The 27,662-nt window shown below is 35.1% G+C and overlaps 3 protein-coding genes across 3 annotated transcripts; 1 reads left to right on the plus strand and 2 right to left on the minus strand.

Annotated features, from left to right (window-relative positions):
- Nucleotides 1-6,815: 6,815 nt before the first annotated feature.
- On the minus strand, nucleotides 6,816-9,938 carry LOC132069441 (L-lactate dehydrogenase B-like). The gene is made up of 3 exons (XM_059462784.1): nucleotides 9,462-9,938; nucleotides 8,692-8,942; nucleotides 6,816-7,518 (listed from the first exon to the last, which is right to left on the minus strand). Exons 1-3 carry the CDS (start codon nucleotides 9,817-9,819, stop codon nucleotides 7,075-7,077), a joined length of 1,053 nt encoding a protein of 350 aa, XP_059318767.1. The 5' UTR covers nucleotides 9,820-9,938; the 3' UTR covers nucleotides 6,816-7,074.
- A 3,308-nt stretch (nucleotides 9,939-13,246) lies between these two features.
- On the plus strand, nucleotides 13,247-20,068 carry LOC132030396 (uncharacterized). Its single transcript, XM_059420019.1, has 5 exons — nucleotides 13,247-13,685; nucleotides 15,891-15,968; nucleotides 16,063-16,147; nucleotides 18,710-18,798; nucleotides 19,731-20,068. Exons 1-5 carry the CDS (start codon nucleotides 13,407-13,409, stop codon nucleotides 19,866-19,868), a joined length of 669 nt encoding a protein of 222 aa, XP_059276002.1. The 5' UTR covers nucleotides 13,247-13,406; the 3' UTR covers nucleotides 19,869-20,068.
- Nucleotides 20,069-21,201: 1,133 nt separating this feature from the next.
- On the minus strand, nucleotides 21,202-23,527 carry LOC132069442 (uncharacterized). The gene is made up of 4 exons (XM_059462785.1): nucleotides 23,301-23,527; nucleotides 23,049-23,193; nucleotides 22,364-22,407; nucleotides 21,202-21,661 (listed from the first exon to the last, which is right to left on the minus strand). The coding sequence occupies exons 1-4, from the start codon at nucleotides 23,406-23,408 to the stop codon at nucleotides 21,500-21,502; spliced, it is 459 nt and encodes a 152-aa protein (XP_059318768.1). The 5' UTR covers nucleotides 23,409-23,527; the 3' UTR covers nucleotides 21,202-21,499.
- Nucleotides 23,528-27,662: the final 4,135 nt, after the last annotated feature.

A 27,662-nucleotide genomic window follows, 5' to 3' on the forward strand; every position in this document is an offset into this window, starting at 1 on the left:
CTCCAAAGTTTACTATAGTACACAAAAGCGTCCCCTAAGTTGGAAATGTTAGGGGAAAAATCCTACATTGGGTTAAACATTCAATATGATTTCTAAATTCATTTTTCCTTTTAATCTTACATAGCTAGAAGTCCAAAACATTTAAAGAGTTGCTTCAATTTATTCAATCAAATTATAGTTTCTTGCTAAGTTTAGCTTTCTTGTTCTTAATACATAGGAAAAAAAATCCAACTGGGATTTCCGATAGAATGATTACCGAAAAAGCTTCCGATGAGCCAATTTCTAACAACTTCTTCAAGAAATTTTATTGAAAATTAGTATGTTTTTAATAGTGAGATTAGTTGTTCCAGTGTTACATCAAATCCTACATACTATAATTAAGTTATTGTCACACCCCAACCTTGGGGGTGTGGCCGGCACCTAGCATCCGAAGGGGCCGAGCGAACCAACTGTGATATCTAAACTCTATAACGTGAATCATAGGCCGACGAGGCCGCTAAATAACAATAGTAAGAAGTATATCATAACAACCTGCAAGCAGAAAAGGCCCAACAACACATATATGCATAACTAGGGCCGACAAGGCCACAACCAAGAAAGACAACCAGTCAGAAGGCCGGCAAGGCCAAACACAATACCTGTACACTGACTGATAGTCTGTAAGCCTCTAAGAGCACTAATATGCATCAACTGGTCGGGACAGTGGCCCCGATGTAGCCAAAGACTTCACTTTATTACAACTTCTGTTCCTATCGTCTTATTCTTTCAAAGATTTTCCTTGTGTGTCAACTACTTTCCTTCACCACATCCCTCGTATCGAAGAAACTCTTGCTTTACCCTTTCGTGTAGAGATAGCATCCATGTCTTTTAACATTTCGTCCTCAGTTAATTATCCTTCATAGTCAACCTCTTACTGCGAGAACTCCCCATATTTACATATATACTGATATATTTTCTCTCGTACCCGTTGGTGACTATTGTTCATTTTGCGATGCTTTTCATTTCCCCTTTTGCATTTATCCTTTCTTATCAAAACATCCATTTACTTTAACTTAACCCTTCATGCAAGATATTGTCTTGGATGAGTCACACTTTTCTTATTCCTTTGTTGCTATTCGTTCTCACATCTATATTCTTTACAAGCTATCAATGTCTTATTCGTTTTACAGAATCTCTCATACTTCAATTTCTTCTCAAGATACCTTGTAAATGTTGATTTTTCTTCCATAAAGCTCACATTTCTTCTAGAGGCATTTTGTTTTCTAACCTCATCTCATCAGGCTTCCAAGTCCGCTGATTAGGATTATGTAGCTCGCCACCTTGCTATTTCGATTCTTACCGTTATCATCCTTTTTGTCCATTCTTGTCGTTATATTTATCGTATCTAGCCCGTTCCCTTTCTATCTTTCTATTAACCTTAATCCTTTATTTACTCCAGGAATCTTGTTCAAACACCCTATCGTCACCTATTTCCTATATGTTTATAATCCCTTCATGTCATGGTCTCCTTCGTATTCCTATTAATCGAAGATTTTTGTTATAACATCTCCTCCTGCCAGTCCTGTTTCTTTTCCTCACCACTCCTACTGAAGGCATCATCTACAAATTTCACACGCGCATTAGCACAGGTCTCCAATTATAACTTAAGTGATCGTCATATAAGCCCCAAAATAAAACATCGACCTTTACTCCCTGTCAAGGTCTGCGACGCCACCTGCGGCTCCGCAGGCTCGCTCTTGTGTCTCGCAGGTGCTGTCTTGGTGGCCGTAGGTTATCTTGGTCTGCGATTAGATGCGGAACTTCCGTCGAAACTCGCTTTCGATGTTCTATGAACCTAAAACTTTCCCGAAACAATTTAACTATTCTGACTTATAGATTCCTGTTATGGTAATCGCATTACCTTATATTCATAGAGTCATCGACTTTATTCTGCATCGCTCCCCTTTCACTCACTTTCATCGAGTCGCCCATTCTCTCTCATTCTTCCTTCACTTATTGTTACCATAATGTCCTCCATTCCTGGGTAATTCCTTATAATTCAAATCCACAATAGAGAAGCAATACTATTCTCAACATAAAGAAGTGTATCAACTAGCGGATGAACGGTGAGCCTGCTTTAACATAGTTTTACTGTATTAACCCCTTCTAACTCCCTTTTAAAATTTATTTTACACTATCAAGCCACGCATGAATACATATACGTCACATTTCCAACCACTCAATATAACAAAACTCGCTCCACATATACACATGATACAATTATCAGTTCAAGTACACCATGTATCCGTTTCTCCCATCTTAGATTTATGACATCATCGAATCACACATATAAAGAGGAAAGGAGATCTTACCTTGGAACATCTTCCACAATACCAAATCACAACCTAACAATATTTCTTACGACTCTGAATAGCAAAAGTAAGTTCGACCTGTCAACTTCTCATATAATACCTGTTTATAACACAACATCATCATCTATTCCTTCAACTTACATCTTGTATTAACTATATACATCTTAAAATATTACGTAATCTCATCAACAATCAAATACAAATTTTCAAATCTAATGAAGTCAAGGCAACCCAAATACAATACAAATAACTTCAATAGTCGGGTTTACAAATTCTGATCATCGCCTCGTAAGTTATTATCGGAGATATACCTTAGATAGTCATACTAGCTCATCGAAAATCATAGACAAAAGATCATACCTTGACTGCCTTTGGTCAACTCCTTACCTCTTTACTTTGCTACAAAGTAACTTCTGAAGCTCTTAGATTCACATTAGAGGGTGGAAAGCGACTAATACCTTATTCCGGCGTCCGTGTTCAGTTTCTCTTAACTGTACTTTTCTTTCAGATCAGCATTACTGAAAAAAGAAGGACAAGATGAGAAATAGTAATTCAAATACTTATGACTCCGCTCTATCCGCACGATCTAGATTCCAATGAAGGCAACATCCTAAATGCCCCGTAACCTCCTGATTATAAATGTGGCGTGCTACACATCCATAATCAAGACACGGCTTACAGACATCCCTAGGATAGATCTGCTCTGATACCAAATTTGTCACACCCCAACCTTGGGGGTGTGGCCGGCACCCGAAGGGGCCGAGCGAACCAACTGTGATATCTAAAATCTATAACGTGAATCATAGGCCGACGAGGCCACTGAATAAAAAGAGTAAGAAGTATATCATAACAACCTGTAAGCAGAAAAGGCCCAACAACACATATATGCATAACTAGGGCCGACAAGGCCACAACCAAGAAAGACAACCAGTCAGAAGGCCGGCAAGGCCAAACACAATACCTCGTACACCGGCCGATAGTCCGCAAGCCTATATATATATATATAAATGCATCATATATATATATATATATATATATATATATATATATATACTCGTAATATATATATATATACACACACACATGCATGCATCCTATTTGATGACTCGACCAAAGAACTCCTGAGAATGGAGTGCGAACATCCCCTCGCCGAACTGCGGTATCCTGCGAGAAAGGTATACCAATCGTCTACCGTACCAAGGCATGATCACGAGCGCACGCGGTGCTTCGAAGACGAAATATGTACCGAGTATGTAAGGCGGTAAGCGTAAACATAACATAAGCATAAGAGATATAAATCATGGGAAGAGATCTAGAGACAACCTGAAACTCTGAACGAGGCCACTGAGGGAGACCATAACCATGACATAAATGTAAATACATGCTCATAAAATCATTCCTCACTGTGGAGCCATATATCATATCATATAACAATAATAAATCCCTCTGTGAGGTGAGCTCATCATCATAACATCGTCTCTGCCCAAATGATCAGTGGCAATGCACAGCTACGTGCCTACCCGGCCGCCTACAGCACGGCTCGGTAAAGAAAGAAATACATCTAGGTGCACAGCTACGTGCCTACCCGGCCGCCTACAACACGGCTCGGTAAAGAAAGAAACATGTCAAGGTGCACATAAAAGTGCCTACCCGGCCGACTATAGCGCGGCTCGGTAATGAAAATAAATATATATATATATATCAGTGCAATGAAAGATTGACCTCAGAAGAGATATAATAAAAAGAGTCGGAGTGACCTATCGTCGTTAGCCTTCGACTATCGTTATTGTCGTTACGTTTTTTACCTTTCAATTCAAGAGACAACCACATGGAGAACATGTAAGATACTTGGTATGAGTTACACATGAAATAGAGTTCAACTCATTCGGATGGTATATGATCAATCCAAGTTTAGCGGAACATTCCAATTCGGTGGCCAAAAGAGATATGTAAGCATGAAAGGCGTTTGATGCAATCATATATGAAATAAAGATTAGTCCATCACAAGGAAACGTATTTATCTCATGTTTAGTGGAAACTTATATCTATGGAAGGTCCGTCATCTTTAAGTGATGGATAAGAAAGATAAGGATGCGGGAATACACTTTAATACAAGCTATTTTGGAGAAGAGGTAAGCTTAACCAATTCGGGATACACCCGACTCAAGTTTTATGAAAACATTTCAATCGATAACCAAAGAAACATGGAAATATGGACAGCGCTTTAATATAAGTCATGTATGAAGTAAAGGGCTGCTCAAGTAAAAGAATATGATCGACTTATGTCTTCACGAAATGAATGTATCAATGAAACGTTCGTCGAGTTCTAGTCATGCCACAAAAGAGAAGAGAAATCCCTACATACCTCGTCGATGTAGTTATATATGTTTCCCGAGTCCTCGAACGCCTTACGAACGATTTCCTACATAATACGGACTATTCAAGATCAAAACCAAGGTCATAGCTTATAGAAATCTTCATTTAGACATTTAATCGAGCAACTTGGGCATGAATTTATAGGCCACTTTTTGTAGCGAAATTTTCCAAGATAAACGCTATCAAATTCTACTTTTCCACTTCTCCTCTTCAATATGATCCCATCCATATCACCATAACTCCAAACAACACAACAAAACCATATAAAACAGCCCAACAAATAAGCTAAGTTCATGAAAGTTTCATAAGAATATAGAAGAGCTTGTTCTATGGGGGTTTTTCACCAATTTCTATGATCAATTACTTGTAGAAGTTCAAAAAGATCAAAAGGAAATTAAAATATACCTTAGATCATGAAAATCACTTCAAACTCCAAGTTACTTCAAAGCAAGGTTTTCCTCCGAAAGGTGAAATAGTGAAGAAATCACAATTTCGAAGTTGCCATGTTGTTCTTCATGTTAAAGTTGATAGATTTGCTCTTGGTTTGGATTGAGATTGATGAAGGATTCATTGGAGAGATTTTGAGGGTTTTCTAGGTTGGGGATGGTGAGAAAATGAAAGAAAAATTCGTGCAAGGGCCTATATATACTTGGGCAAATTTAAAGCCACCGACTTTAGCACACTGTTCCCGTGGCAGTTTGCGTCCTTGGACGGAAATACGAATATCTCTCTACTCCGATGTCGTATTGACAAATGGTAAATTCCGCTAGAACCTAGACTCATAGACCTTCGATTTAATAGGTGGATCACCCCGTAACTCCAAGTATATTGAGAGAAAAGCTCTTCGACATCTGACCTAAATTTCAGTGAAATTTACAAACTTAACTTGCGACGCCTTTTATCAACTTTCGTATTACAACTCGTTTGACTTCCAAACTTAACAAGAGACCATTATACGATTCAAATACTTCATATCATTACTTGCTTAACATGTGAAGAACTCCTAATATCACCCAAAAGTACAAGTTATCATATTCCCAACTTGCCGACTTTTGACGAAACTCATGCTTCTTTGATTCATTCACCCTCCAAATCTTCCGCCACTTACTAATATTATTTATAGACTCTTGTAACCATTTATATTAATAAGCTCAATCCCTTTTAACTTCAAGATAATTTCTTTTTGAACTTGCATCGACTAACTCATGATGCGACTTTAACGTGCGAAAATCTGAGGTGTAACAGTTATAAATTAAGGTAATAATGTGTATTATTAACTATAGTTTAGTAATAAGAGGGGTATGTACAGACATATGTCATGTATTTACTGGATTGCTAAATACCGAGTGCGAGTAAATTTTTACGAGGATTATGGGGCAAAGTTATACTTCCCCATTCATAAGGATAATCGATTTTTCCTATCAGTTTTTTTTCGATCATGCACCAATGGCTTGCAGAACTTTTTCGTCCAAATTAGAGTTAGCACTTGATTATATAGTTATCTTGCTTTTTAACAGTTAAAAGAACAGTGTTATTGAATGTATTATGTTGTCATCTCAAGATGGGGAAAAAAAAATTTACAACCTATAATATTTTCACACAGTTTCAAATATATTAAAGTTTTATATTAATTTATACCCAACATAGGACTGAAAATTCAGTCAATTCGACCACTGCACAGTGAAATAAAACAAAAACTGTGGGACCAGAGAATAGCCAAAAGAATATGAAAGGGAAAAAAGGACATAAGGAGTAGGGAATGGGAACGTGTGAATATTTAAATAGTGGATTGATATGATAAGACTTCTGTGACAAAGTTATTTCCAGTGCCTTATAAATGGTGTACAGTAATTCATAAGATAAATTTATATAAAGAATCAAGATACAACCCAGACTCTTGATGATATTCATGTTTACAAATGATGTACTCCAATGTATGCATTATCTTAATTTTTCTTTAATATGAGCATAATGTCACTGCTAAGAACACTCAAAACTCAAAAGTAACTTTTGAATGATACCGATTTGTTCAAAGATAAGTTGCCAAGCTGCTATGGTAGCAAATTTTAGACCAAAATCACAAGCATATTACCTGAAGAATGATAAATCAGAATTCTATAAACCGGCATCAGAGGTTCTGTTGCAATTTATTTCAAAGTTAGTACCACAGAGCACTAGCAGGCAGCCAATATGTCATTTGACCATCTGCTGTAACACAAAGTTATTCTCACTATTTTCCTCATAAACAAAGATAATACAAAGGAAACAAAATTAAACAAACTGTATGGTAAGAAACAACATAGTAGTAGAGTAACATAGATAACTGATCAACAGTTGCTACTCCAATTCAAATTCCCAACTGACTCTGCACTTCCAGAATAGTCTTAGCAGAGTTCCTAAGTTGCTCAATTTCTTCATCAGTAAGATGCACATTCGTCACACCCAAAACTCCACTTCTTCCAAGCTGTGCAGGCAAGCTTAAGAATACATCGCCGCCATCAATTCCATAAAACCCCTTTGCAAGAACTGAAACAGGGTGAATCCTTCGTTGATCTCGAAGTATCGTTCGAGCCAAGTTAGCTACAGAGTAGCCAATTGCCCATGATGTGTAACCTTTTAGACCAATCACTTCATATGCACACTGCATAACTTCCTTGTGGATTTTTTCCAGTGTCTCTTTCTCTAACGCAATTTGTTGCCTCTCCAAGAAGCTAAGGACTGGCACTCCTCCTACACTCATGCCAGACCAAAGTGCCACAGAGCTGTCACCGTGCTCCCCAACAATGTATGCCTAGCAAAAGCAAAGTCATCACATATGTTATTCCACTTAAACCAATACAAAAAGAACATCACATTCACACTTATAAGTTATATATATGTAATAGTATATATGTAATAGTATTAGATTTTAAAATTGACTCAAATCTTAAGCAAAATTCAATCGGAAAACAATTTTTAATCAGTATAACGTGTTTGTTTGCCACTCTGTGAAAATAGTTCTTTTTCCCTTTTTCTATTTGGGCATTTCACATTTGTAGTCTACAATTCTCTGGCCCAACACCGATAAGAAATTAAAATTCATAACAGGGTATAAGATTAGATGTTTCGTTATGCATGGCTCATTTACTGTCTTTAGCCCTTCTTTAGCTTCCCACGCAGTGTTTGATATTCGCTTTGAGGCTCTACTAACTCAAATTCACACCAAAAAATCCCACCACTTCGAGAGCAACCGATCCCTATCAAAGGGGACTCTATTCCTAGAGTTCGAACCCAATATGTAAGATAATCCATTATACATTTCAAACGGGTTTTGCATAGAAATGTATGTACTTTGTGTAGAGGTTCCGATATAATAATAAAAATTAGAATTGCATGTGCTCTACTGAATGTATACGTACACGCATATGAATATTTAACCCCAAATACATTTAATAGATGGTTTAATGATCTAAAAGCTACCTTAGTCTTTTGATACTGGTATAATCAGGACAAAGAAAAAGGAGCTGAAAATTCGACTTCGTTTTCTAGGAACTTTTATTGGACATCATTGTTGATCACTGTAACTCCAGATCTCCAATAGATTCGCTGGTACTCATATGGACACGTAACAGGAATTACATCTTAAACAATCTTTTTATAATTAACTAGTTAAAGAAGAACAAAAAGACTTATCACTTGTATACATCTATCTCATTAAGTTAAAATGAACAAATTAAACGTAATTATTTTTTAATATAAAAGATATCATTATTTTGGGAAAACTAAAAAAAATGTGCCATATAAAATATGAGTAAGGAGTAAATATTAGTACTTATAACATGGATGAATGAATATTTATGTACTACTGCTCTCTGACTCATATCCTTCAACAATTAAAAAATCACCAACTCACACTACTAAACATAAGGCACAACAAAAAACCAAACATAGAAATTTAAAGGAAAATGGAAAATGATGCACTGACCTGAACATCCTGGGCATTAACATCAAGATGATCAGCAATCAAAAAACGAAACCTGGAAGAATCCAAATTCGTACCCGACCCGATAACCCGATTCGCTGGAAACCCAGACAACTTCCAAGCAACATACGTCAGCACATCCACCGGATTCGAAACAATCAAAAGTGTAGTCTCCGGTGAGTACTTCACAAGTGGTGGAACAATACTCTTAAACAAAGCCACATTCCTCTGCAACAAATTCAACCTGCTCTCACCTGTCAGAATTGAAATAGTAGGGTGTCATGCGGAATCAAACAAAACAAACTTTTAACGACAATAACAAAGAGAAATTATAAAAAGATTCATAATATAATAAACTTGTTTGGAAAAAAATATAAGACGATTGAGAGAATAATCTCCAATACTCCTTAATGACAATGCCGTTATATATTTTATGTTGTATAAGAGGATTCTTGTCCAAAACTTTTTCCACGGTTAGCCAACTATGGAAGAGATTTACTCCTTATGACACAACTTCCTCGGTAGTTTGTCCATAAATAATGTCACTTTTTTATATTTAAAAACAATTTAACTTATGAAATGATTTACCACTACACAAATATCTAAGTTTCTTTATTTCTTAAACTCATGACAAATCAAATGATTCCACATAAATTAAAACCAAAGGGAGTATCATATTTTCCTTTGGAGAACAAGTAAAAGCAATTGTGGTAAAATAAAATTCAAATATGATTAAAAAAAATAAAAAATCAGGACAAAAACCATAACAATACCGGGGTTCTGTCGGGCACCCGCAGTGACAATACAAAGATCCGACCCGGAAGTAACCGAGTAATCCATCGAAGCGTGGATCTTTGTACGCGGCAAAAAAGCTGCCGCGTGCTGAAGATCCAGCATTTCTCCTCGGAGCTTGTCGGATTTCGCGTCGACGAGCGCGAGCTCGTCGGCGAGGTCTTGTGTTAGGATTGTTTGTGCAATTGCCATACCGACATTTCCAACGCCAATGACGGAGATTTTGGTGTGGCGTTTTGTGGGTGAAGGAGGGGCAGTATTGGAAATTGACTTGAAGAATGCTTGGCTTAAGTCTAGACCACCAGGGCCCAGTGATGAAGATGAAGTACTCTTCTGCATGGTTAATAACTATGTTTGCTTGTGTGTCAAGAAAGGAGATTAGTTTGTAATTGAATGAAAGTTGTGTTTAGTAGAGAGATTAAACTTTTTTTGTGCTTAATATGGGAAGCAAAGATGCAGTTATATAGAGAGACATTTGAAGAGACTGGCGAGGGAAAGGGAACAAAGTAATGGGAAGTTGGTGCCTGTGTTGGATTTTCAACGGTCAATCTTCCAAGAAGAGTTGGAAAAAAAAAAAAAATCTAAGAAGACTATTACGTATACATTTTTTTGATACAATTAAAAGGTACTAGAGAGAATGTAGTAATTACTCAACTTAAATTAATTAGTCAAGAAATTAATCAAAGAAGAGACTTCATATCCTTGAATGTATCCTTCTGGAGCAACAAATTTTCTCCATGTACACTAATGCACTATTAGTAAAAACACATTTTGCCAGCATTGTTGTTAGAATTTCGTTGGAACCAATTATCAACGAGCATATTTCTGACGGATTTCATTAGAAGCTCTGTCAAGCATATATGTTTCTATTAGTGATGTTTGTGTCATTAGTTTGTTTGAAAGTCGGTACATTGGTTATTAACTTCCAACAAATTAATATTTAATTACAATCTTCAATAGTACGTAGGCCGGGTGACATTGTACTTATTTTTTGGTGAGATTTGTTACGTGCCTACGTGATATTGAGCGAAGTTACCTAGAAAGCAACTCTAATCCCTAAAGTTTCAGTTTATTGATAATTTGAAGCTATACATCATTGATCATTCAAATAATGTTATTAGTATTCTTATATGTATCGAGATTAATTAGGTTACCTATAAAAGGAACATAATTAGTTGCAAATTAAAGTGAGATCTTTTCCAGACTTAATTCACGTAATTAACTTATACTAATAAGAGATTGTGAGACAGTGCATTTTTATATTTGGTGATATAAGTTGTAGCGCGGCCATTTGTTTCATGTTTAATGCTTCAAAAACTAGGTGTGGTTTCAGGGTTGGCTATAGACCGTACATATATAGTGTGCTTGAATTACTGTAAATTTGGATCTAACTATTACCTTTGATGAAATTACAGGTACTACAGCACTTTTTTTTTTTTCTTATTCTGTATTTTCAGACTATTATATTAGGCTCAAAAATGAAATGTTACTTGTCGTTATAGGTTAATTTTATTTGATAGGATAAAATGTTACTATTAACTATCAGTGTATAAAATATAAACTATTAAGAATGCTCTAACTTTTTCCAAATACTGGTGTATCCTAATAAACACGACCATCCAGAAAAGTAAAGATAATAACAAGTCGTTGATTGACATCGTGATGATTTCTTGCTACCCAATTCAAGAAAAATCACGTCAAATACTAATAAAGGAGATGACCTATCTCACAAGAAATTCAATTTATTCCAGAAGCTTAATGACGTATATGCTCTACACCTACTATAACAAACGGAATATTCCAATATGCCTCTGACCAAGAAATAGACGTGTCATTTTTTTGTATGATTATGTAAGTAGACATTCTTGAATAAATTCCTCAAATAGTTTTTAAAATTATATAAATAACTCAGTGAAATAATTTTGAATTTTGTTTAAACGAGAAAGTCATCAAATTATATCAATCCACATCTCTTACTATAAAATAAAACAAGCCGGAAAATTCCAATTCTCTCACCGGATATTTATTATAGGTATTCCATGTCATTTTAAGACCCATTTTTTTTTAGCATGTGGCTAATTAAAACCAATTTACTGTAAGATCACTTGATCCATTTCACCTCCTTATAATGCTGAAATACCATAATATAAGGCGTATCATGGTCAAATCTGGAGTAGTGCTTATAAGAAATTTTCAAAAAGTATGGAGAAAATCAAATAGCTGGCGTACATTGGAAGTACGATGACTTATATCCTTCAAACACGGCTTATGAGCTTGCGCTTTTCGTAACCATGAAAAGTAGGAGTTGATTTTGCACTAGCAGTAGACATAGATTATGCCCACTGATTAATCAATTCTTCTAAAACTAGGCCATTGTTTAGCATTGTTTCTGCGAGCTGTACAAAAACTTCCATGATTTGTCAAATCCTAACTCCACGGCTTTTTTCTTTTTTCCAAACTCCATCATCATCATGGATCTCGCTTGTCTCCATTATTTACTTCTTACGTTAATTTGTATTAGTATTAATTAATTAATTAATGAAACTAAGTTGGTCCATGAAAACAGAAACCATCAACTGCTTGGTTGACACGGTCTAATTTCTTAAACAAGTGTGCCCAACTTCCATTGATCCCTCAAATCAATACCTTTGCCTGTCTATCATCTAATATTCAACCCCTAAAAAATCATAAAAAGTTACTTAATATCGTCCTCACAGAATTTGTACGCTAAACCATCTTAACATACAAAGTCATATAATAATCTAAATAGATCTTAAGTACTCACATTGTCTTAAATTTGGAGCTTTTCATACTTTTCAAAACGCAGTACATTTTGCACCGACTTCCTGATAGTGCGTAGTTGGACCCATGTGCGTTGTAAGAAAGAATTAATAAGTGGATGTGATAATTGCTTCAATGAATTAGACATGACATAGCTTGATTAAATTAGCGATGACATGAAGCTCTATGTTTGTTAATTTATTCACTAAGCCTAAATTGAAAACTGCAAAACAACTTTTTGATCGTATATTATTTTATGGTACAAAGGCATTATATATTCTTTATTCAACTTCTTTTCCTACTTTTATTTTTCTTTGTATGAATCAAACGTAATGAATGTATTCACTCATATTTAGTTTATGCATTCATTCACAAATGCTTACAATTGAAACATAGTCAGACATTTAAGGTTTGGTTACTTGGTATCCATAGTGTATTAGAATTTCAAATGGTGGCAATGATTCGAATTGGTCTTTTGGTGAGTTTTTAACCCAAGATATCCTCTCTCTTGGCCACTAATTGTGTCGTTGATAAATATTAGTGAATTTTTTTTAGTTAGAGTCATTTATACAAATTGAATACCAAAAGTTTATAACAATATAGTAAACTAACTTTCCCGGGTGCAAATTCGAGGGGAGAGTGAGTTTTTCGGTTTGCTCACGTATGTAGTTGACAAAAATACTAGGTGATTTCTTTTCAGTTATAGTACTCGCTTCACGCCATTGAATTAGTATTCACAAATAATTTAGGAAAGTCAACAGAAAAATTCGATTCTGACTTCGTAGAGTCGGTGCTGCTATATATTGCCTATGCAAAGGGTCGTCTCCCACTCCCGTCCCTAGTGCTAAGGGGCTTTTGCCTTTGGAATAGATAACAGTGTCTTGCTTACACCTCACATCAAGCTTCTATTGCGACATGCTATGTTTTCTCTTCCATTGCTGGTAGGGAATTAGTGGTACGCCCAAGCTAGCTTAACACCACGATTGTAGGAAAAAAAAAAAAACGTCTCTCCTATGAGTGTCAAAGGAATAATATCGAATTAAATTATACCTGACGGACCAAATTTACATTTTGCAAAAACAGAACATTTGCTGAAGTGGATCCGTGGACTCGAACTTGGCCATCTCTCGACCTTGGAGGGAGCGATGGAAGCATTGGCAAAGCTAGAGGGACGCCAAACTCAACTCCTCCAACGCATATCTCACCTGGAATGCTCTCAACATTTCTCTCAAAACCTCTCTATATCAACAACTACTTCCAACAGTACCACCGAAGATCGCCTTTCAGGCATTCTTCGAGCGAACGGCGTTAATGATTTCAGCTTCAAGCGAGTTCCGTCTGATTACTATGATTGGCCACTTGAAGCTCGTCGTGACATTGTCAATGCCGCATCCATTCATCATCTATGCAAAAGCATCGTTCTGGTACCTCCTTTTTTTTTTTTTATTTTAATGTTTTACCGCAATTCGTGTTTTATTTTGTCTATTTTACTTGTGAATGTATAAGATTTCAAATTAGTTAATTTACAATTGTGCATTTTAGAGATAACGGCCAAAAACACACCTGATGTATCATTTTTTGCGAGTTCCCTATCAGGTGTTTGCGTTTCCTATCTGAATACAATCGCAAAAAGGCATTTGACAGCTTAATTTGCCCATAAGATTTCGTTCATATGGCAGCTGCCTCATTAATTTCGAGGTGTGTTTTGATAAATAATTAGTGATAGTTCAAGAAGGAAATGCAAACACCTAGATAGAGTTCAGCTAGGATACTTGCAAAAAAGTGATTTTACCATTATCCCTTAATTTTTCTTTTTAATTTTTCCAATTTATTCCTTTCATTATCCGCATAGAGTGCCATTTGACACCATTTTTTAACAAAAAATGAGAATGTACACCACGCACCCTCAGATACTAGTCGAAGTGTGTTCTAATAAATAGTTGATGATAGTTCGGGTAGGAAACGCAAACACTGGATAGTCCAGGTAGGAAACTCGCAAAAAAAAAAAAAAATGATACTCCACGTGTGTTTTTGACCATTATCTATACAGTTTATGTGTGCTTAATGTGAACTTGTTTTTTCCGACATATTGAATAAGCGGCTCGCATTCTAATACTTGCGAGATATAGTATTGTAGAAATGCAAAGTTATAGGATGAAATCTAGCTTCCTGGATGATGAAGGACAAAATTAAGGAAAATGTAAAAACCCGTGAAAAGTTAATGTGTCATGCGTTGAGTTATCTGCTAAAGAAGTGCAGATTCAAGTATGTATATGGAGCTCTCATGAGTAGCAGTGAAGGATTTGAAGGTATGGAGAAACTAATCTTAAATGAATGAAATAACCGGTACACGGAGTCGGAGATGTGTACTTTCTCTTTTCTCTTTTAATATACAAAAATTGAACATCTTATTGACTTCAAAAAGAAAAAAGAAATGGTGAACATCTTGTAGTGCTGGGAGATTAGAGTAGACGTTATAATGATCCAACTCTAATGCAACTGCTGAATTATTTCCGTAGTGGAGATTATGCTGTCAAAACTATTTGCAGTTAACATGATGTTGGAATGGGACGTATCAGTTATCACTAAATAAAAATGAAATTGTATCAAATCTTGGATTGAGGAAATTCTAAACTACATAAACAAAAAATTGGAGAAAGATTGATCACATTTTGTGGTAGTTGCAGATTTGCACGGTGCTATTATGAGTTAGGCTTGACATGTGAAGTGTAGATAGAGAACATGATTTGGAAGCAGAGTTTTTTTCTCTTGCCGTCATGATATACCTACTCTATGGCATGTGTAATGCATTCGTTAAATAAGAGCATTGATTTATACTGTCAACTGCCTAAGTATCTATCTTTGAATAGGTTACATGCAAACGGGGCAGTGTAAAGACATTCATGCTACGGAAAGATGAGTTAGACTGGTTCAGATTCAATGTACCTAATAAGAAACTTTACCGAGATGACAGGTATGAACAACAGATGATTGGAACTGATAAGGCATCATCTGATATTCTGATGTCTAAATATATTATTCCTGCTTAGTAGGAGAGACATGCTTCAAATTTGTTGTGTAATGAGAGAACAAAGTCTTGATAATGACATTATAAAAGAAAGATGATGGGCTTTAGGTATTATTTGGTAGTTTTTTTCGTGGAATTGTTCCAAGGATTGTGGGTAGATGCACGGGTCCCTAAGCGCAGCGATATGATAATTGAAGGTCATTAGAAGGGATGAGATAGACCTAAAATGACATAAAGGGAATTGTGTCATAAGAAATAAAAAATTTCTGAATGCACTAAAATTTCTCCGATTGAATGCACATTTAGCTAAGAACAGAACGTAATGGAAGTGAAGGCTCTATATAAGCAATACAACCTCATTGAGATTGATCTAGTTAATCATGTAGGAACAAGAGTGAGATTAAGAGAACTCTTAAATTGTCAATAAAAGGCAAATTGTTTGGTATTGAAATGAAATAGACCTGAATACAGCCTAGTGGATGTAAAAGATCCATATTGGATCGAGGCATAGATGAATGGTTGATTGATTGTTCCAAGGACTATGACCTTGTTGAGTTGACTTTTTAATGTTTCATTTACCTTTACCATCTGAAAAATGCAGGTGAATACTCAAGCCCCATCGAGTATTATCGATTGTAGTGACCGTAACAATTCAAAATACTACGTCGTAGTTGTACAGGTAACTATCTGCTAAATCAACCATTGTTCAAGATCTAGGAACATTATTCCACTTACATAATGTGCTTGCTTTTTTTTTTTTTTTTCCATAACAGTATGCTGCTCGATTTAATGCTGAGGCCGTAAAGAATTTTTTGTACACTCTCAGTGATGGCAAGATAGCCAAAAAGAAATTTAACAGTAAGTTACATCTCGATATTAGAAATAAATTCATTTGATCTAATATTTAAGCTAGTTAGTATGAATTTCTGAATTTGATTGTTATACAACTTTGGATAATTGTTACTGTGTATGAAGCTATTGAACAAAAACTGTTATTATTTCTAAATAAACCAACAAGCACTAATATTTTGATTCTACCGAGCAAAGATTTCCTTGAAAGGTACATGTTAGCTGTGTAGACGATTGACATACATATAAGCAAAATTATCAATATATAGATGTATGGGGATCCCTATATAGTATATGGAAAATTCTGATAAATCAGAGGAATGTTCTGGTCTTGTTTGAGTAATAAAACTGCGAACTATTTTCTTTTCTTAGGTTAGTAACATTCATTAAACTTTGACCTTGCATCTCAAGAGACAAACTGGAGATGTGTCCTGAAACGAGGTCCATCTTCCACATATTTAGTGGTCAAAATGAAAAGACAATTGGATACATCTCAGTGTACTCGTGATATACCTCCTTCCATCTGCTGTGTGATAGGACCATAGGAACTATTGGGCATTTATTTGGTATTTGATGAGTTTCCTTTGGCTTTAGCTCGTCAAGAACCCAGGGAATTGGAGCTGAAGTCGTGTTAGTATAAAAGATTTAAGGCAACTCACGAATGGAATTACTGAGGAACTGGAGTAGAGATTGTGGGTCTACTTTGCTGCACAGACTAACTTCTTGCTAGCCGTACTCTTACTTCCTGTGATGCCAAGCTAGAACAAGTGCAAACTCTACAACAACAACATACCCGGTGTAATCCCACAAGTGGGTTCTGGGGAGGGTAGAATGTATGCAGACCTTACCTCTACCTTTCTGGGGTAGAGAGGCTATTTCCGATAGACCCTCGGCTCAAAAGAAAGATAGTCGATGCAGGATTGCAAGAAAAATTAGACAGCAAAATCAAGATACAAAACAAATGGAGCAACACGACAAGTACAAACTCTACCTTAATTAAAAGCACTTTGGCTAATATTCAACCTACTACCTGTCATTGTTAGATTTGCATCTTTTAATAGCTAAGTAACTTCACCAGATGCAGTTTAATTCCCTGCAGCGCATGAGAGGAGGAAAATAATTTGTTGTTGAGCTGGAAATTGGTGACTTCTCCGGTTAAGAATGGGATTGGATGGGCGTTTTTTGGGAGTAAAAGATTTAAGAGTTTTCAATCTCTCCTAGGAAAGTGATTATGGAGGTTTGGCATTGAAGAGGACAGGTTGTGGTGGGAAGTAGTAAAAGCATGGAGTGTACTAGGGGTTGGATAATAAAACAGATTAATACTCCTTATGGTGGAGTCATTTGCAGAGGATTATGAAGGGACGGGTGATGAGGATACTAGTCTTCTGTGTCCTAGAAGCCTTTTTTGCAAGAGCGGGCTGTTAGTCCTTATTTTGTAAGAGCGAGTTTTTGGAGCTTCTAAACCCTGGATCTTCTGTGTCCTAGAAGCCTTTTTTGCTAAAATTGATCTGAGCAGCTCTTGTTTTATGTTCAACATAGCAAGAGAGCATCCATGTTGCTTTTCCTACACTAAAGTTTGATTTTAGGTTTATAATTTTATGTTCTTGTTGAAGATTTCCAACAATTTGTGAACTCCATGTCATTAAAGAAAGTTCAACCTTGTTAAAGATGTTAGAAGGTTGTCTGGCAGCATGAAGTTCTGGAACAAATTGAAAATTGTTATTCTAATGCTTGGATGGCCTGAAAAAATCTCATGCTGGAATTTCTTTCTGTGCTTCTTTACCTGCTAGATTCTTTCTGAGTACTCCAAAGTAACTCCTTGAGAGTCGCAATGAATGTGTTAACTACTTTTGGCCTTTGGATACAATGCCTTACTACAAACATGACAATTAAAAAGCATGATTTTTTGCTTAGGAAACATCTAGCAACAACAGAAGTTTTAAAGATGGACTTGTTTTATGCGCTCTTTTTTTTTTTTCATTCATATGCCATTGTTGACGTGTTCCAACCATGTCTTTACTGGGATTAGAGGTGTTCATGTGTCGGTTTTTGGTTGGAACCAAAACCAAATCAATTTAGTCGGTTTTTAATTATTAAAACCAAACCAAACCAAACATAATACATATCCATCGGTTTGGTTGTTGTCGGTTCGGTTTTTAAGAAGCCTGATGGTATTTCTCTCTTCCATTTTTTTTTTCCTACGACTAAGAAAGACTTTTCCATTCCTTTTCAACTTATTATCCGTTATTACCCTTTTATTGTGGGAGCTATACTTTTCTTGGATTATGGAGAAAATGTCTTAAGATCAATAAGCTTTAGTCAAGTGAATAACGTTTATAAGAAATACAACTTTATTTAGGTAAATCTCATAGTTGTTTCTTTGAATAAATGGGTTTGGATTTATGAATTTCTTTTAAGAAATCGGTTTTTAACCAAACCGTGAACACCCTTAACTGGGAGCAAACAGAGTTGGATGCTCTAAGTTTCTGAGGTTTGAAGTGTTCTGTGGGGTCTTCATTATGTTTGAGCGCATTATCTAGAATGATTTTAGCAAGTGGATGTTTTATGCAGTGAGGCTGGCTCCTGAGGAGATATCAACAAAGCTGACTGGTTATGAACACAATGCAGTCACATGTATTGGCATGAGGACCGACATACCGGTACTCCATCTCTCTGTTCTTTCGCTGAAATTGTTTCAGTGTTCCCCAAGATTCTTCTGCTTACAGTTTAACATATGATTTGTTCCCATGTCACTTTCTACATTAGTTATTGAAATGTTGTGCAGCTCGTCTAAATAACATTCTCTAATGCTGCAACTAATAGTAGCTAATGCCATATCGGCTAACCTATGAGCTGCTTCTACTGAAAGCCAAGATTAAATGAATAATTATGCTAATGAAGATACCAGGATGTTCTGTTGTGAATAATTGCAGTGTTGTTGGCTAGGCCTCCTGCCCTCATGCTCATATCAAGGTGAGTCCAACCTTCTTGTCCACTGCTGTTTGCCGTAGCTTGAACAAATTGGGCCGGTCTAGTAGCCAGGGTCAGATTCTTGTCACTCTCTTGTTTAAGCTAATTATATGACTGGTTTTTAAATGGAACACAATCTTCAATAAATGGACTCTATGCTATTCATTGTGCCAGCTGTGCTGCTGCTCACTGTTCCTAAAATCTGTATTTGTTCAATGTTGTTGATCTAGAAATGCAGCCTGTCAGTTGTTCTCACTTAAACCTTAGATTAGAGGCCACTTTCATGAAGTTTTGGACTTCTTTTACTGTAACATTAATACACTTTTACCTACAATTAAATTACATACAGAAGCTTTCTTTTTGGCAATTAGTAGGCAGAAGAGGAAAGTTGTTTCAATTGATGATTCTCTTGCAAATATGTTTATTAAATTCTTCAACCACAGCATTCACCGTTTAAAGCCAAAATCAATTTCTTACCACTCAAACTTATATGGTACAACTATTCACCTGATAACTGAGTTTCTAGTTCTACTTTATCTTACGGTGGAAGGTCCTAACTGTGATGGAAAATAGCTGTGTACTACTATATCATTAATTTTAATTCATTTACTAATTTTACCAGGTGATTTTAGATGAAGCAATCACCAAGCTTAATCCTGACTTCTTCTGGTTTGGAGGTGGCGAGATTGACCTTAAACTGGGGATCAGGACATCAGAATTCATTGATTTTGTGAAACCATTCATTACCAATTGTAGTTAAAAATCGCCAGCTTTACAAATTCAGACTCAACTTAGTAAAAGGATAGAGTGCTGCCAGGCATTTTTGCGCCTTAAAACCTGCAAAATTCTTACATGGCATCTCTATTTGGTTTTTGCTCTAAAATTAGATTCCTGGTTTGTGACATGATTGTAATCCATCAATAGCTAGGTTCCATCCCACTTGAATTGTGACCTCTGGTTAAAGGAGAGAGATCCCAACTATCCTACCACATCTGTTGGTGATGGAATGATCACATTGCCTCATCTTAGCTGACTGATGTCAAAAGGATAGAACTGCAGCTGCAAGCCAAACTTTCATGTGCTCAGGTTCTTATACATAGGATTTTGTTGGGTGCATTTGAAACTACTTTTCTCTTCCCTGTTTTGCATCATGCGATCGGTGATGGCAACAAATGCATTTCTCTTTATTGATGTTTGAATTGTGAATACCTAGCTGAGCTGGACTTCTAGTTTTTGTTTTCGGATCTTTTTTATTTATCATGGTGTTATCCTTAAAGATGTGAACAGTTTATCTCTATGTATGAATTTACTCGTCAAACAGGACCTTTTTGTGAGATGCAAAAATAGAACACATATCTCTTTCATATTCAAAGAATTGATAATTAATATGTAAATTAAGATTAAAGTATTGTACTTGTAAAGAACTATTAGTCTGTCACTGCTGTTTAATGTGTTGTAGTAGGTTATTTATCAATTTTTCCGAGTTACTTATAATTGTCTTTAAAGTGATTTAAGTGTGTAAATATATTAAACCATCCGTGCATAGAACTTGAAGTTTAATTATGAGTTGAAGTTCTATCAATTGATAGTGTGCTAATCTTTTTAGACGGTTACATAAAAATCTCACAAAGACAACAATCTGCATAACCGGGGGTAAATGTACCAAGTGTGGAAAAAAGTTTCACACTATCAGTAACTATGAATAAAAATGCAAAATATTTCTTTACCTCCCCAAACCTTAACCATGATACTCTTCCAACTGAAGAAAAGGAGTGACAAATAACAAATTTGTTTGCCTGGTTATGGTTGTGCACGTAATAAATGACAAAAATATATTTGGTTTCTTGGATAGCAAATGCAAAGGGACTAAAGTAGGGACAAACAACTGAAACTAACACATAACTGTCTCCATCATTAAAGAAGAAAAAAACAACCAAAACATTCACAGCAGCGAGACCACCACATCACTCCACTCCACTGCTACATTTTTCCTATATATTTATATTTATATGCACATTTTTTAAATGAAGGAACAGTTGATAAAAACAACAGAATAATATGAGGTACCATATCCATCCACATCATGCCCTAAATAAGCCTCAACCCCTTCTTTCTCATTCAATATATCACCATTGCATTTATGTAACAGGCGACCATAACACTGATATTTCTTGCTAGAACTAGCTTTTGAAATTCTTAGTCATTTCTATTTGTACATACATGGAGAATCAATACAATATGGGAGTATTCTCATCTAGGATTCTCCTTCATTTGCGAAAACAATAATAAGTAAAAAGAACAAACTGAAGACCGGCAGTCTCACATACGTATAAACGAGAAAGCAAAATACATAAACACTAGTATGATTTTTCATCTATTAGTACAATGTATCTAGTGTTTTGTGTTGTGAATGGGTGGTTTTCGATGGGGTTGTGCATAGTCCATAACCACCACGTCTTCCGCAGGGTCGTTTCCAATGGAGTTCACTGCTTCTTCTTCATCTTGTGCTGATGTTGGAGATTCTAGCATCAACCGTGATTCTCTCTTCAATATCTGCATATACAGTTTACCACTTGAGCTAAATTTTAACTTATATATAATATCGGCTTAAAAAGATTTTATAGGGTAACAATGCAATTTAACGTTCGTGCTGGTTATCTCTTCTTAGGAGGTTACTTGTTCCACTTATTAATTATGAGTTGTTAGTTATAACTATGTTTAGTTGATCTCATAGTATAAAAATTCTTCTACAATGTCAATGTGTAGAAGTTGAACTCTTGTATAAATAGTCATATACACATTTAAAATGAGATGGACCGTCAACATGCATAGATATTGCATAATTATTGTCCTTTGACAATATGCATGTAAAGACAGTAAAAGATGAGATCGATTCTTCCTTATATACATAGCATCCTGAGGCCCTTTAAGTTCACACACCAAATGGGAGGACAAGGAAAGTGTCCACAAAGGCAGCTGTCTGTTTAGATTCACCTCCTCTAATCAAGACAACTTTATGTGAATATGTCTCACTAAAATGAATGTACAAAATCTTGGTCTCCACTTATTCACAAAAAAGCAGGATTCTTGGGTCACAAAAGAAGTTTTTTGTTTCTCATAATTATGAGTATACCACTTGAGTGCTCTTCCAAAAGTACTGCATCATAGGGCTAATTTTAATTATTCAATGACATAAAATTAAACACCAACTTATATCTTGTATGTAGAGCTAGAGAATGTCTTTTAGAGCTTTACCTTTACTTGAGCTTCCTCTTGAAACGATATTTTGACCTTGTTTCCTGTTAGTCACACCACATATTTCGTTATATATAAAAAAGTTACTAAAGGGTAAGACGTGGGAAAGTAAAGAATTTGCATTCATGACATCGAGAAGGAAGCAAAACATATAACTTCCTATTTTTCTCTCTTTCGTTTTTGATAAAATATTGTCACTCTTAACATGGAAAAATATGATACTAATTCTAAAATATCCAAGCAAGGTTGGTTAGCTGAGTTACAAAAGGAAAAACTATAGTCTATAATGATACATATTATAAAATGCGAGTTTTTTTTTTTTTGGCTTACATAGACTGTTGAGGCAAAGTAAGTAAATAAAAGTGTGTTTTCTCTGGCAGTTTAAGCTTTTAGATGAGATGATTACAACTTCAACATGATACCAGAATTGGCAAGAGGTCTTACCGCATGGGTTTGACTCTCACAATCATATATTATCAAAAGAAATTTCACGTATTTGGATCATTAAAAAAAAAAAAAAAAATCAAGCCCACATGTGATGAGCGGCATGTTGAGGTATAGTTAAATAAAAGTATGCTCTGAAAGAAACTATACAAGCTATGAAAAATGACATGTTTCAACAAGAACGGAAATATTTAACGTGGCAAATTAATGAATTGAGGCCGATTTTTATCCAATATAATACCTTTATTTTCTTCATCATCTAATTCCTTTCGTGGAGCATTTGATCTCTTCTTCCACATAAGTTTTGCATAATCTCTTCCATTATTTTTGGACATGATTATTCTTCCTTCTGTTTTAGATATGTCACTAGTCAAAAATGTTACATCCTGAAAATAAACAAATTATAGTCAGATCAATTTTACTCCAAAAAAACAAAGATAACATAAGCTTTAATTAAACAAGAAAATTAAGAAAGAAATATTTGTAAGCAAACCTTGCTAGAGAGCGGTATTTTGTTTTCTTGGTCAGTAGTTGCAATTGGTCTGGCACTGCATGCATGAAGAGAAATACAAACCAAAAGATAAACAAGAAACTTAAACATATTGAAGACTTTTGTTTTTTTTGCGGACTTATGATCAATAGGGTATTATTTATCAGAGTTTCAAAGAATACTTGAAAATCTTGAGAATTGGTCGTTAGAGTTGTGGGCTATTTGCAATGAATTTTGTGGTCATATATGTAGTGGGAAAAAGGTAATGAATGCATTAAATGCAGGTTTTGTAGGGAGATGAACGTAGAACATGCAGGTGCTTGGATGCTCGTCCTTCAGTACATTTTTGATGATATTGGCGACCTCCCATGTCCCCTTCTCCTCTAATTTCTCAATCAAAATGGTCCCACGGATTCAGACGGATTCGAAATTTTAACTTGTTTTTATCTCAATTTAAGGTTTTTATTATTGAATTCATCGTAAATTTGAAATTATGAGCTCAAAATTTTATATACTTGACAAAATACTAACACACGGAAATACGGGGTTAGTCACATCACTCACATGTATGATCATTTAACTGCCCCTTTAATTTATTGCACTAAAGTCATTAAGCTATTTTTATTTTTGTAATGAAAAAGTTAGTCAATTCACTTTAGTTAGTTCTGAAAGTTGTATTAAATTAGTTTTTGTACCAAAATATCTCAACTTATATCATAAAAAGTCACTCGGGACTCCAACATTTTCTTGTGTGTGAGTATAATCGATACTACGTGATATTTAGACAATATATACTGAGTGATTTTTCATTCTAAGAAATAGTATAGCGACTTTATTTTAAGATATTAGGAAAAGTTCAATGATTTTTTCGATTAATAATTTTGGTACAATAAATGAAAATTGAGTGATCATCTGTAAAATTAACCCACGACCCACGCACACATAAAATTTAGACCTCCTAAGAATGTTTAAAAAAGGTTGGTTAAGTAGGCAAAAGCCAAAAGAGCTCCATTTTGGAAACATTGCCGACTATCGATGATAGAATTGAAGTTGCTGAGAATTTTCATAATTTGTTGTAAATGGTTGGATGAATATTCTACTGACTAGTTTTTAGTAAATATATGTTCCTTTTGATCAAGCTCTATGTGTTATTTAATACATCTTCTGATTGTTCAAGTTTTATTGTTGTTCAAGAATTAATGACAAAAATAAAAGCAAAAGGGCTCATCGATGATAGATAGGATTATATACGAAAGGAAAATAAAAATAGCATTTTTTGATGGATAAGTATAGCTATTGGTCAGCGGAAATAAGACATTCATTCGAGTGCCCGTAGCTGTGGCAAATAAGCGAGTTGTTGAATTTAGACGGAATGAGTTGAATTAACAAATGAGTCATTGTCCAATCTTGTTCAAAGTTTATATGGTCAAAAATGTCTGGGTGAAGATAGCTAAATAATAGGTCACCGCCACAACGTAACCCATCATTTTTACAATTTCAAACTTACGTTCCACAACTGATCCACTAATCTAAGAGAGACTCATAACATATAAAATGGTGATTCAAATAATTTATTTGTTAGACATCAAGACCAAATGGGTAGCACAATATCAAACACATATTTTCATGGTTAAGATTGAGCATTTTCATGGGTCATGGTTGAGCGTCACCGTGAGTTTATTTCGGCTGCAGATTTTGATGGGTTAAATTGGGCATAACTCAAACCAACCTATCACCAAAATTGCTCTGTCCCAAACCGTTAAAACTTGAACAAGTTGAACGAATTACATAGATTTGGATTAATCAATTAGTCACCCATAAATATATTTCTTTTTGGGTACAATTTTGCCACCCATAAGTGAGGTAGAAAGGATCAATGAAGATTATAACACGAGCTAATTGATGTATACCGACAAGTTCTCAGTCTTAGTTCAAAGTTCTGGAAATCAAGGAGGTACGAAGAACTTAACAAAAACACATGACAAACACAAGGTAATGGAGTCAAAATCTGCCATATGATACATGCTAGTAAAGACTTATGTTGTTCTTGTGATTGTGGACTGAGTATTAATTTAACAACCCTATCTCCATGTAAGGTGAAGCATTTAATAGTTTGCATAACTACATTTGATCATAACCGAACTCATATACACAATAAATAACAATAAGAGAATTCTAGGACCTGTCCCATGTGTTTCTGCAGGATTCCAACCACCCTTCGTATCTTTGTTTTAGATTTTCAGCATGGCTTGGTAAATGGCACTCCTTCCCTTAGTAATTATTTTTGCTATGGTGTTTCTCTTTTTCGCTAAAACTAAATTACACAAATTTTGTCATCTTGCTAGCCTTGTCCTATATTATATAGCCCTTTAAAGTTGGAAAAAATGGTTTAGTGGCACATGCATTTGTTTTCTTGCTTCCTAAGTTGCTGTTCAACACTTGGAAAACTATATTCAAGTATTCAACATGAGTCTGTTATCAAATTTTGAGGATCATTGATTCTTAATCTTCATCAGTTAGCTCAATATATCAGGTTTAATTTGAACATACAAAAGAATGTATAATGAAGTCATAGGATGTTCGAGAAAGCGAAAGGGACAAGGGAAGGGAATACTACACTACTGATGCTGTCTGAATCCTCAGAGCTTACCTAATGAGTTAACCCTCAACCCCGAATCTCTTTTATCATGCATGAAAAAAGAAACAAGAATGGCACATTTATGCGATAGAGTTCCATGATGTCGTCAAAATTTATCCTCTCGTTGTTGGAAATATTTGTCATAATCCTCATCGAAGAATTCTGGAACTAGTAATTAATTTATCAAAAGTTTTATAAGCAATATATATTAGCTAGTTTCGACACATAGTGTATTTTTACTTTCCTCCGATATATGATTGTATTTTTACTTTCCTCCGATATATGAAAGAAATTAGATAAGCACTTGTATATATGGTGACGTGTGAGGAGGATCTAGATGCTTGCAAGGGCTGAGAAAGGACACTACGTTTCCTATTATGGATACTAATATACACGATCAAGTAGAGAAGATAAATGGTAAAACCGACATAAAGAATAGTGAAAAATGAAGGACAGACATTGTTACGTAGTATAATTGACGTTTGTTTACACCATAATGGACTACATATATATGTGAGGCTATAACTATGAGAGCCCATGTGGGATTTTTCCTTTATTTTCATACCTATGATAAAAGTTATAGACTGATCTAAATTATATGTTTTGAGAATTACCCGTTATAACATGAAGAGGCGGAGCTAGAGTTCTAGTTTAAAAAAAAAATTATATATATATATATCTTTGGCCAAAGTTTTGTATTTGTATTAAAAATCCACTTAATTTTATGTGTAAGTAATTTATCCAGAACCCAATAATCTATTTTTTCTATAATTCATAACACATATACTCAATCTAACGATTTTGTAATCTTTGATTAGTTAAAATACGTATTTTTGGGGTAGTTTCACTTTTGGTCCCTTATTATGTATATATTGATGAATTCATTTGGTCCTAGTAATATCAGGCTAAGGATTTTGTAATCTTTGATTAATTAAAATATGTATTTTTGGTCCCTTTACATAGGAAAGATGTGATACCTATACTATTTTTAAAATTATATTACCTTCAAATATGACGTAACGATACAACTGTAACATAATATATGAATAATTGAGCGCTTAATAATTCGTTCAATTTGTAAAAATTCAACTGTAACATAATATATGAATAATTGAGCGCTTAATAGTTCGTTCAATTTGTAAAAATTCAAAGCGAAAGGAATCAAATGTCCACATATCAATTAATTGAAAATTAAATATACTTAACCAAAAATTGTAAGGATCGACCAAGATCAAAATTGTCAACTTACCTAACAACGTATCCGTCAAAGATCAGAGACGAAATAAAAGAAGCAAAAGATCAGTAGGCTAACTAACATATAAACATATGGGACCTCAAAGGGGAATGGGACTTTGGGACCTCAGGAAGAAGAAATTATGATTATGGGTAGACAAAGTGGCATGGCCATACCGCCATTGTTACCCAACACTCCCTGACATGGGGGTCCCAAACATGCATGCCGCGTGGCACGTAGTCCCATGTGCCCTAGTCATGTGAAAATAAACAATGGTGACTCTCTCCTTGTTTATCAGATCAAAGATATCAAATTTATGAGTTGACTCCAGTCCTTTAATATGTTAGTGGTTCTAAATTCAGTATGAATTTAATATATTTAATAGATTTCATAAAAGTAAATATAGGGTTGTTGAAATGTGCGAGTGTCTCGTCTAAAAGTTAACGAGTTATGCCTGCTCTGCTACCATATTGAAGTATGAGATCATTTCATA

Source organism: Lycium ferocissimum, chromosome 9 (genome assembly GCF_029784015.1).
Source record: "Lycium ferocissimum isolate CSIRO_LF1 chromosome 9, AGI_CSIRO_Lferr_CH_V1, whole genome shotgun sequence".
In the NCBI taxonomy this organism is placed as follows: Eukaryota; Viridiplantae; Streptophyta; class Magnoliopsida; order Solanales; family Solanaceae; genus Lycium; species Lycium ferocissimum.